Here is a 13,077-nt window from a genome sequence, read left to right as displayed (position 1 = left end):
ACCAAAGAAAAATCCCCTAGGGCTTAATTATAGATTTAGTTTTCCTTCTCTCAAATCTCTGTTAAAATTAAGAAGCAAAAACAAACAAACAAAAAAAAACCAAAAAAACAAAAAACCAACCCTGAATTTTTTTAGTCTCTTCTCTTTCTCCTTTACCAGAGATGCTAGTAAAGCAATTATTAAGCAAAGTCATGGTTAAGAAGAATGACCAAATACAAAGAGAAGCTAGAAACTCCTTTGTAAACACATTGTCTGATAGATTTGTGATCATCTTCAGTCTTTTGTGCAGATGTAAAAGTCTTCCAAGTCTTGAACTTGGCTGGGTAGTAGTCTCAATTCTTAAAAACATTTAAAGAGTCATTTTACCGTCTTTTAAGCTATAATAAATTGCCAATAGCTTGCCTTGCTACTTTAATTCAAAGCAAATTTGAAAAGCATATTTATTTTTTTCTTCCTTTTGGTGGGGACAGTGTGTTATTTAAAAAGGAAAATTTGTGAACTACTAAATTCTACATTTATTTTCTGGTTTATACTAACTGTACCCCCACCGCCCCCCCATACATACACACCAAGTCCTGAGATTTGGAAGTGAAAACTAAATCTAAATTCTGTTCTCTTATTTTGAGTCTCACATATGGTTTCACTTAGAAAAATGAAAAAAATGCTTGTTGACAAACTCGTTTCTACTAATTATTCTTCAACACGTTCTAAGTTTCAACAATTTTATAAGTTGGTAAAAATTGTTTGATAAAATAAGAAATTAAATTTGGCGTTAGTGTCCTGCCCCTTATTTATGTATAAGCTAAATATGTAATTCTGGCAACGAAACAATTCTTAACCAATTGCTAGTTAATTGCTTGTGAATATTTTAAACCTTGCCTAGGAATTCCTAAGGCAAATGACAGATTTTGAGATATTGCTAAAAATATATATAAACATAGAAACCTAAGTATTCTAGCTTGCTATAAAACACTTGAATTAAGCATTATTCACAATAGCCAAGATGTGGAAATAATCTAAATGTCTGTCAATGGACGCCTGGATTAAGAAAATGTAGTATAAATATATAATGAAATATCATTCACCCTTAAAGAAGAGGGAAATTCAATCACTGTAACATGGATGAACCTGGAGGACATTATGCTAAATGAAATAAGCCAGAGAAAGACAAATACTGTTTGATTTAATTTACATATGGAATCTAAAAAAAAATCAAACTCAGAAGCAGAGAGTGGAATGATGATTACAAATGGCTGGGGATAGAGGAAAATTGGGAAATATTGGTTGAAGAGCAAAGGTTCAGTTATGCAGAATGAATGAATTATGAAGCTCTAATGTATAACATGGTGACTATGGTTAATAACACTGAATTAAATTGAAATTTGCTGAGAGTAGATCTTAAGTGTTCTCAAAAAAAAAGGTAACTAGGTAAAGTGGTAGGTATGTCAATTAGCTTGACTGTGGTAATTATTCACATTGTATACATATATCAAAACATCATGTTGTATCTCTTAAATACATATGATTTTTATTTGTCAATTCTACCTCAGTAAGTCTGGAAAACAAACCAAACTAAAACATTTGCATTAAATGGTAAATTTGTGATTTGTGACTATTTTTCAAAACAATCATTAAATGTTAACTGAACTCTTAACTATACATTCAGTGGTTTAAGAGAATCAGAGAAAGCCTAAGTTCTTTGCCCTTGCTGAGTTAGTAAGATATAAATTATAATTCATGAGATAAGCAACAATTCAATTAAAAAGCTATCAAGTGAGTAACACACAAAGTAAATATTATATCACATTTTTATAATAGTAGTTATAATAGCCATGAGCCCAGAGCATTAGTAATAAAATGCTTTTGGTGCTAGTGATGATTATGCTTAGAAAAAAACCAAAACTAGTATAACAATTAAGAAAGAAAAAAATTATGGCCTTCATTGGCTTAAAAACTGTAAGCTCTTTTATGCAGCATTGCCTTTGGTGATAAAGGCTATTTCTGGTCAAGATTAGCAATTATCCATTGCAAAAACTGCTTTTAACTAATAAGAAATAATATGAAAATTTCTGCCATAATGTTAGCACCTAGTACAGAACTTTAAAAAAAAAAGTGCTAGATTTGCTTTGATTGCAAAATATTTTTCACTGTACTCTGCTTGACTCTAAAACTTCCAATATTTAAAATTAACTCATGGCTAGCTAGATCATTGTGCTTTGAGTCTTTTAGAAAGTTATTATTCAGGATTTGCTATTACATAGATGAATATTATTATTTAACATTGAATTATTCAAGAAACTAAAACACAAAGAGTAGATTATCACGTTAAATAATTTAGAGATGACATTATTGGGTTACTCCATTGTAGGGGACACTGAGATGAGGGATAAAAGCAAGGGTCTCTTTAGACACAAAATCTTTATTGTTTACAAAGTCAGAATATAAATGGAAGTTGCACTGCTGAATGTATCGACAATGATCCCATGTCTAAATTCTGAACAACTAATAGCATTTTTTCTTGTTGAGCTCATCATTTCTTTTACTGGTCAATTTAAATGGCTCTCTGAAAGGAATTAGTCTGGTAAGGTTATTTTTTTTCCTAGGGAAAAATAAAACAGAGTAAACATTAACTATACAGAAGAAAACAACAAAAGTGATTTAAGGCTTATATTTTATTTTTCTAAAGGCAAAGGTTTATTTTAGAGCAAATGACTAGGGTAAGAAGAAAGGTAGTAAAATATAGGTCAGGATAGAATTTTAAACAGACAGTAACTAATTTGATTTTGATTTTGAAAGAAAATATTTAATGAGAAAAATTGAGAAAATAGGCAATAGGTCAAGTGATCTTACAAGAATCATGTTTAGAGTTTTATAATATTTGTACAACAAACAAGATTTCTATGTGTCCCTAATTGGCTCACTTACTAAAATGTGTTTCTCATAAAATGAGCAAGAAATCATAGTTTTATGCTGATGATGATAATGGGATTTGAACTTACACAGGTAGATAAAGTGGCAAAAGCTTTGGATTGTAATGTTGTAACTGGGAAGAATAGAAAAGAAACAAGGATGACTCATATTTTGATACTTATGAAAAGCAGAACAATTTTTATTTTACCAACTATGAGATTTTATTGACCAGAAGCAAAGGATGAAAATGTAGACAAAAAACAGGTGCACAAATATTACAAGAGAATTAGAAGAATTGAGAAAGGCAGCTATGGGGGGAAAAAAGCTATGGCAAAAAAAAAAAGGAAAGTCAAAACAAATTTTTAAAGGTATAAGATTACTTTGATAGGTGAATATCTATTACCATTCCCTTTCTTGAATGGAAGATAAGGAGGAACGGAAGTAAGAAACTTTCCTGAGGGAGGTGGCAGAATTTTGTTAAGAAAAGTGACTTTTCCCAAAGAGTTCAATATTTACACTAAAATATTAACAAACATCCCCTCCCCCTCAACATATTCTGAACAGCTGGAGCAGTATTACAGAATAAAGTAAATGCATTCTGGGTTCATTACACAGAAGAGCAACTTAATTCTGCCATATGGTTTCATTTAGGTCAACACCACTCTTATTTATTGTGCTTTCAGTTAATGCAGTCACATTATGCCATATATGTGTGCTTTTAGAGTAACTCAGGACTATTAACTACTGGAAAAGCTTAATAATGAAAGCAAACCCCAGTTTATTTATGAACACTTGAAATGGGTAAAATCAAAGTTAAGACAAAACTATCACTTTTATAACAGTATGTATTGAAAACAATTTACCTTAGTTGCAATAATTCATTTAAAGTGTCAATAAAAGCCTTTCTAGTAATAAGATTCAAGATATAATTTATTTTTCAATATTTCACTTACCGACACAGTTAGATTCTCCCAAATTATATTAGAGACAGAAATATTGGACTCCCTCCATTCCTTCAATGTATCATTGCTAGGATTATGTGGTTCCACACAGTTACACCTGCAAAGGCAAAACAGTGCCAGTTGTGAACTAAGTGTCTTTTTATCACCATACTTAAAACAAATGTGTAATGGGTCTTTCTTTCCCAGTTACACCCTTTCTCCATCTGAGAGATAAGTAGTTAGGTCATCCTAAATTCCAAAACACTATTTTCAGACACCAGGATAGATATGTTGCTCTATACATTCTATAAAATTTCCTAAAATGGAAGATTATTCCCTCTCTGTCCCAGTCAGAAGAAATTTTTTAAAGTGAGAACACAGGGCTTTGGGGCCAAGATGCTTTCCAGACCTTACAATAACCATTTGTCCCTAAATTATAAGTCAGGTGGAAGAAATGAAACATCTAAACCATTATTATAATCTACTTATTTTAATTAATATTGTACAATCATATCAATTAAAATTAGAGCTATGATCACATTCTAAAGATTATTTAGAATTTTCCTCTGTATTTTGAAATTAAAGGATGAAGCAAGAACCCTAGGAATTCAGGATATACTACTCTTTGTGATGAGTGATAGTCCTATTAAAAATCAAACTAACAGAGTTCCCATGTGGCTCAGAAAGTTAAGGATCTGGCATTGTTGTTACTATGGCATGGGTTCAATCTCTGGCTGGCCCAGGAACTTCTACATCCATAAGCTTTTTTCTTTTGGGTGTGGCCAAAAACATCAATATGCAAAAGTTTTTTGAATAGCTATGATATATAAGGTAACCTGAAGAACACTGAGTGAGGTAAGAGCAGAGAGAATAGGAAAGAGTTGGGAGTAGTGCTATTATTATGTAATAAATAATAGCTTTTGATCTCGGATTCTTATAAGTAAATGAGAAGACACACCAAAGATAATTCACAAATTAATGGTCTACGATAACTTCAGTTTGCAAACAGTTTGTTTCCAAAAATTCATTCATAAATCTATTGTTTGCTGCTCAGAGAGCATTTTATAAAAATGGTGGTTGGGCTGCCAGATTAACCCACATATACTACATAACTTGAAAATCAGTTGGACTGATGTTTTCATGATATCAACTAAACTGTAGAACTTAACTACAACTTCTACATTATTTCTATAGGAAAATACTTTACAGTTTCTACTTGATAAATCCCTCTGCCTAAACAACAGTCCCTCTTCTGTCTTCTACATCAGGAATTTTAGTCTGTTCTTTAGCACCATTCATTCAATCTTCAAAGTATACAAAGTATCTATTATTATAAAACACTCTACTTGACTTGAACAATACAGACATACAATTTCCTGCCCTCAGTAAGGGAGGTTAGAGTATTCCCTTCCTGGGCTCACCTGGGGCTGGGCCTCTAAAAGAACAGAGGATTCCAATGAGAAAGTTAGTGATGAGGATTTTAAAGGAATGTGACTTGGAAGCATTAGCTACTATGAGCAACTGCAGTGACCTCCATGGTATTAGAGGGAAGAGCTATGGCAAAATGGGAACAAAGTTCCCTGAGATGCAGTAATAGCCATTCATTAATTAAATTTATACAAATATTTATGTTCTAAATCCTATATTGGCTATATATAATCATAGAACATAGGCTTTTGTGTCAGAAAGATCTGTCTTTTACTGGTTTTATAGCAATGGGCAAATTATTTAAGCACTCTAAATCTTTGTTTCTTCATAAGAAAAATGAGTTCTAAAATGCTCACCTAGGGAGTTCTCATTGTGGCACAATGGAAGCAAACCCAACTAGTATCCATGAGGATGCAGGTTTGATCCCTGGCCTTGCTCAGTGGGTTAAGGATTTGGCGTTGATGTGAGCTGTGGTGTAGGTTGCAGATGTGGCTTGGATCCAGCATTGCTGTGGCTGTGGTGTAGGCTGGCAATGGTAGCTCTGATTTGACCCCTAGCCTGGGAACTTCCAAGTGCCATGGCTGCAGGCCTGAAAAAAGGAATGCTTACCTAGTAGAGCTATGTAATAAATAGCATGAAGAGTAAATAACATGATATATATTAAGTATCTGGTATACATTTAGGAAGTTTTGGAATTGTAGCTGCTATCAGCATGATTATCATCATTATTTTCTGGTTCATTTTTCAGTTTTTCATAAAGTGTTATAAAACAGTTAACTTTGAATTGATGTAATACAAGGAAAAAAACTAGGCTTTCTCTAACATGCTAATACACTTTTCATTTTGCCTCCAATGCTTTAAAAATAATTAAATCCTGATCAGCTTTAAAATAGTTTTTCTACTATTACTAAGAATCTATCAAAAGAAAGAAAATTCCTGCTTAATTTTGACTCTGTGTCATTAGATCATTAGGCAAATATAGTAAAGATAATATAAGAATAGAGAGAGAAGGAAATCGTGTTTAAAAATAGCAAAAATTACTAAAAAATAAATACACTAAAACCACTAAATCACTGAATATTTTCTAAACTTAAGAATCAGATTTAGCTTCTGGCTTAAGAAAGAAGACTGAACAAACATATTTATTTTCTCTCATTGCCTGGAATTCATTAAGCAAAGGTATAATATACAAAGAAACACAAGGGGAAACATCAACAAAAGAGAGATGCAAACAAATAGAATAAGAAAAGCATACGAAAGCAGACAGTCACATGAAAATATCAAGGTACATGTTTCTTGGTCAAGATTATTCAGCTAGAAAAATCAGAGTCAGAATTTAAATCTAGAAAGCCTACTTCCAATCACTAACTAAAAATATATATATGTACAGATTGCCAATAAGCACTTGAAAAAATGATCAACATCACTGATTATTAGAGAAATGCAAATCAAAACTTCCATGAGATACCACCTCACACCAGTCAGAATGGCCATCATTGATAAGTCTACAAGTAACAAATGCTGGAGAGAGTGTGGAGAAAAGGGAACCCTCCTGCACTGTTGGTGGGAATGCAAGCTGGAACAACCACTATGGAAAACAGTATGGAGGTACTTTAGAAAACTATACATAGAACTACCATAAGACCCAGCAATCCCACTCTTGGGCATATATCGGACAAAACTTTCCTTGAAAAAGACACATGCACCCGCATGTTCATTGCAGCACAATAGCCAAGACATGGAAACAACCCAAATGTCCATCGACATATGGTTGGATCAGGAAGATGTGGTATATATACACAATGGAATACTACTAAGCCATAAAAAAGAACAAAATAATGCCATTTGCAGCAACATGGATGGAACAAGAGACTCTCATACTGAGCAAAGTAAGTCATAAAGAGAAAGACAAATACCATATGATATCACTTGTATCTGGAATCTAATATACGGCACAAAGGAAACTTTCAGCAGAAAAGAAAATTGTGGACTTGGAGAATAGACTTGTGGTTGCCAAGGGGGAGGGGGAGGGAGTGGGATGGATTGGGAGCTTGGGGTTAACAGATGCAGACTGTTGCCTTTGGAATGGATAAGCAATGAGATTCTGCTGTGTAGCACTGAGAACTATGTCTAGTCACTTGTTATAGAGTATGATAATGTGAAAAAAAAGAATGTATACATATATATATATAACTGGGTCACCATGCTGTACAGTAGAAAATTGACAGAACACAGTAAGCCAGCTATAATGGAAAAAGATAAAAATCATTATATAAAAAAATTCTAAAAAATAAAAAAAATTTTTAAAAGAAACATTAGTATAATCAAAAGAGGGATTGGGTTATTGATTTGAACTCCAATTCAGATATTATTTAGGAAGACTATATCTGAAATGAAAGATAGGCTTCTGTCTTTCTGGAAATAGAGAAACTTTGGCTCATTTCTTTCAAAAAAAAAAAAAGGAGCTATAGGGAAATAAATAATTTTTCATGACATAATAATTCTATTTTTTTCATTTAATCAGACATAATTCTTTTTCCTTTTCTTTAACTCTCTGAACCCTAAACAGCAGTGGTAAAAAATAATTTACTCATAGCTAACTAATTTGAAAAACTAAGTATGTAATTTTTTCATAGCATAAATGACTTGATACTTTGCACTCTGCTAATTTGGAAAAAACACATAAGGTTGCAAAAAATTAATGAAGAGCATTTAAATAGATTTCTTGAAGTTTTTCTCATTGTCTGTATCTATAGCAAATTTATCACAAAACATAGACACTATTTCAGTGGGGTTTATATTATACACGGATATGCTCTTTCCTTATATATAATACTGTGGTGGGAAAGACACGGAGATAAGGTTCATAAAACATGGATTTTGCTTCCATCTCAAGCACTTAGGAACCAGAAAAGCTCAAATTGGTGGCTTAACTCCTCTGTAAGTTAGTTGCCTCATGTATTAAATGGTTATACTAATATTAGATTGAAATGTATGAAACTGTCAGTATTTGCCTGCTTTTGACCAACAAAAAAACCGACAATTTTTTATGGTTCAAAATACTGCTCTGTCTTATACTGTTAGTGCATGAATAAAATGTTTTAGACATTTTGGAATAGTTATATATAAATATATCTCCTTTCAACTGAAGTAAAGGATGGATCTAGCCTGTCCAGTAAAATCTCAAAGAGGGTCTGGACTAAATGACTTACTCAACAAATAAATAGAGTAACAGATGGAGCTGAAAATATGAGAATTAGTTTAGAGTTTGACTACACAAGAGTTGATTCCAGAAATCCTTCCCCAAATGCTAAATACTTCTTTTCCATAAAATGGCATCAGACTTATATCTCAGCAGTACCATCAATATTATGAGGCAAAATTATTTTGAACTTAGAGGTTTATATTGAGCCAAACATCAAATCAAATATAAGGAAGAATAGGAAAAAAAGTTTATTTTTTGTAGATTTTATTTTCTCTTGCATGCATTCTTAATTAGAAAACAAACTTTTAACTATAAAAAGAAAAAAAAAAGGATGATATGGGATGAAGGAAATAGTGTTTCCAACCTGGGAAAGCAATGAAAAACTCTCAAAATGACAAATGTATGTAGAGCTCAAGAACAAATCAGGAAAGTGACATCACAGGATGGCTGAACAGAAAGCCTCAGGCCCCTTTTTCCCCCACAGAAGCATCAATTTAACATGAATATATCGACCAAAATACTGCAGTGAGAATTCCAGAATCCAGTTAAGATGCTACAGTACCCAAGTGCAAAGCTGTGAACAGCTTCATTCAAGGGGGTAAGAAGAGCAGTTTCACTTTAACTGCATCAGCTCCTTCTCTAAGTTGGCATAGCTCAGCAGTAATAGAGAATACCCTTGCTCACAATTTTTATACTGGGGGCAAAGAGAAAAGTAGAGGCTGCATCTGACATTTCAGATCTTCAGAGGACTACTAAGTAACTCGTATCTGTCTTGTCTCATTCAGAGCACTGTCAGAACCATTACAGTTTGGATGCCTGGGAGCCACTGAGAAAAAAAGAAGAGTGAAGAAAGTGGCTTTCAGGGACTAGGGTGGCTCAGTGAATTAGATGTAGGAGAAAAATCTGAGGCTTCTTCCTCTGAAAGGAGTATGAGGAGCATATGTCTGGTGTTCAAGCTTTTCAGAAGACTGCTCAAGACCTGGTCTGTCTCACCTGACTCATCTCTATCACCTGAATCAGAGTACTGATGGGGAGTCAGCATATGATGGATATCTGGAAGTCTCTGAGAACAAAGGATGGCAGGTAAGCTTGCTGTTGTACTACCAGTGAATTTACAGTGTCACAGATTGACATCAGAAGAATAAAAAATTATTAGCTCCTGTCGGTGGGGGGGGACCCAGCAACCCTATGTAACTGAGAAATCTCACACACAGCCTCAAAGAATTTGCATCCCTTTCCCTCCAAGAAAAGTTTATAGAGGTGCATAGAATCTCTAATCAAGCTGATTAGTAAGGATCTTCTGCTGTACAAAAAGCCAGTCCATAAAGACTAGGAGAAGTGGCTGTTATTTTAAATGTGCCAATCCCCAAACAAAGTTAAGGGACACATGAAGAAACAGGAAAACAAGGTCCATAAAAGGAATAAAACAAATCAAAAACATATCTTAAAGAAAAGGAAGTATATAAAGAATCAAAATAACCATCATAAAGATATTCTATGAGCTCAAGAAAATGATGAATAAACAAAATGAGAATACCAACATAAAGATTAGAAAATATTAAAAAGAACCAAAGGAATTTTGGAGCTAAATAATACAATAATTGAAGTAAAAAATTCAGTAGAATGGTTCACCATCAGACTCAGTCAGGCAGGAGAAAGGATAAGTGAACTTGAGGACAAGTTACTTGAAGTTATCCAGTCAGAAGAATAAAATGAAAAAAGAATGAGAAAGAGTGAGGAAAACCTGAGGAACATATTGAATACCATTAGCAAACAATTATATGCATCAGTTCCAGTAGAAGAAGAAAGAAAAAGGGAGAGAAAATTTATTGAAAGAAATAGTGGCCCCTCGGAGTTCCCATCATGGGGCAGTGGTTAAGGAATCCGACTAGGAACCATGAGGTTGCGGGTTCAATCCCTGGCCTCGCTCAGTGGGTTAAGGATCTGGCATTGCCATGAGCTGTGGTATAAGTTGCAGATGCAGCTTAGATCCCTCATTGCTGTGGCTCTGGCATAGGTCGGTGGCTACAGCTCTGATTAGATCCCTAACCTGGGAATCTCCATATGCCACGGGAGTGGCCCTAGAAAAGGTAAAAAGATAAAAAAGAAAAAAAAATAGTGGCCCCTAAATTTCCCAAAACTGGAGAAAGAAATGACATCCATAATTAAGAATTTTTAAGAATTCCAACCACAGTGAATCCAAAGAAATCCACACTAAGACACATCATAGTCAAATTGTCAAAACTCAAATATGCAGAGAAAATTTCAACAGTAGCAAGAGAAAAGTGAATCTCACTGTGTAAGAGAAGTTCCATAAGACTATCAGTGGATTTTTCAGCAGGAACTCAACAGGCCAGAAGGCAGTGGGATGATATATTCAAAGTGGAAAAAACTGCCAACCAAGAATACTATATCTAGCAAAAAAGGGATACTTCTAAATGAAGGAGAAATAAAACTTTCCTAGACTAAAAAAAAAAAAAGCTGAGAGAATTCATCACCACTAGACCTGCCTTACAAGAAATGTTAAAGGGAATCCTTCAAGTTCAAACAAAAGGATGCTGGAGAGCAACACAAAAGCATATGGAAATATAAAGCTTGTTAATAATTGTAAGTATACAGACAAATACAAAATACTGTATGGTAGTACATACCTCATTTTAATTCTGGTATAGAAATTGAAGAACTAAAGTATTACTATAAAATATGTTAAAGGATACGCATTATAAAAGGATGTAATTGTTGACATCAGTAACATAAAATGTTTAAGGGGGAGGAAGTAAAAGTGAAGAGTATTTGCATATACTTGAAGTTAAGTTTTTATCAGCTTAAAACAGATTGTTATAACTACAAGATGTTTTATATAAGCCTTATGGTAACCATAAGGGAACTACCTTTTTGTGTAGAGCATATACAAAAGAAAATAAGAAAGGAATCAAAACACATCACTACACCCCCCAAAATCAACAAAACACAAAGTAAGAAAGAGTGGGAGGGGACAAAAGTGCTACAAGACAGATAGAAAATAATGAACAAAATGGCAACAGTAAGTTCTTCCCTGTCAATAATTACTTAAGTGTAAATAGATTCAACTTTTCAATCAAAAGACATACAGTGGCTAAATGAATTTTAAGAAAAGATCCAACTGTATGCTGTCTAGAAGAGATTTTTGATTTAAGAACACACATAGAATGAAAGTTAAAATATAGAAAAAATATTATATGCAAATTGTAACCAAAAGAGCAGGGGCCAAGGTGGGCCATAATCATTTAAGATGAAAGAAACTTTAAGTCAAAAAACTGTCAGGTGAGACAAAGAAGGACATTATATAATGATAAAAGTGTCAATTAACTAGGAAGATATAAAAATTAAAGATATATGCACCTAACCCAACATATGAAGGAAATATGACAGAATTGAAAGGAAAGATATATAGTAACAAAATAATATTAGATTTTAATACCTCACTTTATATAATGGATAGAGTCCAAATGGAAGAATGAATAAAGAAATAGAGGACTTTAACATTACAGACCAAATGACCCTAGTAGCTAAACAGAACATTTCACCTAACAACAGCAGAATACACAGTGTTCTCAAACACACACAAAACATTCTCCATAAGGGATAGCATGTTAGGTCACAAAACTAGTCCCCCAAAATTTAATAAGACTGAAATCATACTAAGTATATTTTCCAACCACAGTGCAATGAAACTAGAAATCAATAACAGAAGGAAAACAAAAAAAAATTCACAAATACATGGAAAAATAAAAACACATCCTTGGAAACAACCCAAATGTCCATCAACAAATGATTGGATTAGGAAGATGTGGTATATATACACAATGGAATACCACTCAGCCATAAAAAAGAACAAAATAATGCCATTTGCAGCAACATGGATGAACTAGAGACTCTCATACTGAGTCAAGTCAGTCAGAAAGACAAAGACAAATACCATATGATGTCACTTATATCTGGAATCTAATATATGTCACAAAGGAGTCTTTCCACAGTAAAGAAAATCATGGACTTGGAGAATATACTTGTGATTGCCAAGGGGGAGGTGTAGAGAGGGGGATGGATTGGGAGCTTGGGGTTAGTAGACGCAAACTATTGCTTTTGGAATGGATTAGCATGAGATCCTGCTGGTAGCACTGGGAACTATGTCTAGTCACTTATGATGGAGCATGATAATAGAATAAAAAAGAATGTATACATGTGTGTGTAACCAGGTCACCATGCTGTACAGTAGAAAAAATAATTATGTTGGGGAAATAACAATTTAAAAAATTATTAAATATAATAAATTAAAAAAAGAGAAAAAAAAAACCCACATCCTTGAACAACCAGTGGGTCAAAGAAGAAGTCAAAATGGAAATTAGAAAATATCCTGAAACAAATGCAAATGAAAAAAGCATAATAAAACTTAGAGGATGCAGCAAAAGCAGTACAAAGAGGGAAGTTTATAGCAATAACTGCCTACATTAAAATGAAAAAAAGTCTCAAATAAACAACCCAACTTTAAACCACAAAGAACTGGAAAAATAAAAAAACAAACTAAGCCCAAAGTTAGCAGAAGGAAGGAAATAA

The 13,077-nt window shown here is 33.4% G+C and overlaps 1 protein-coding gene across 34 annotated transcripts in view; it reads right to left on the bottom strand.

Annotated features, from left to right (window-relative positions):
- The window catches only part of SLC4A10 (solute carrier family 4 member 10), a 428,088-nt gene that overhangs the window by 41,251 nt on the left and 373,760 nt on the right, over positions 1-13,077 (bottom strand). For all 34 annotated transcript variants that reach the window (XM_085001241.1, XM_085001266.1, XM_085001254.1 and 31 more), the window contains one exon: positions 3,864-3,969. In XM_085001241.1, the coding sequence (XP_084857367.1) occupies positions 3,864-3,969 (106 nt within the window). The remainder of the gene's footprint in view (positions 1-3,863; positions 3,970-13,077) is intronic.

The sequence above is a fragment of the Sus scrofa genome, chromosome 15 (genome assembly GCF_054392235.1).
Source record: "Sus scrofa isolate SSC_HxYL_T2T_F1_AM1 chromosome 15, Sscrofa_HxYL_maternal_Yorkshire_Landrace_v2.0, whole genome shotgun sequence".
NCBI lineage: Eukaryota > Metazoa > Chordata > Mammalia > Artiodactyla > Suidae > Sus > Sus scrofa.
This window is presented reverse-complemented; position numbering and strand designations above follow the sequence as displayed.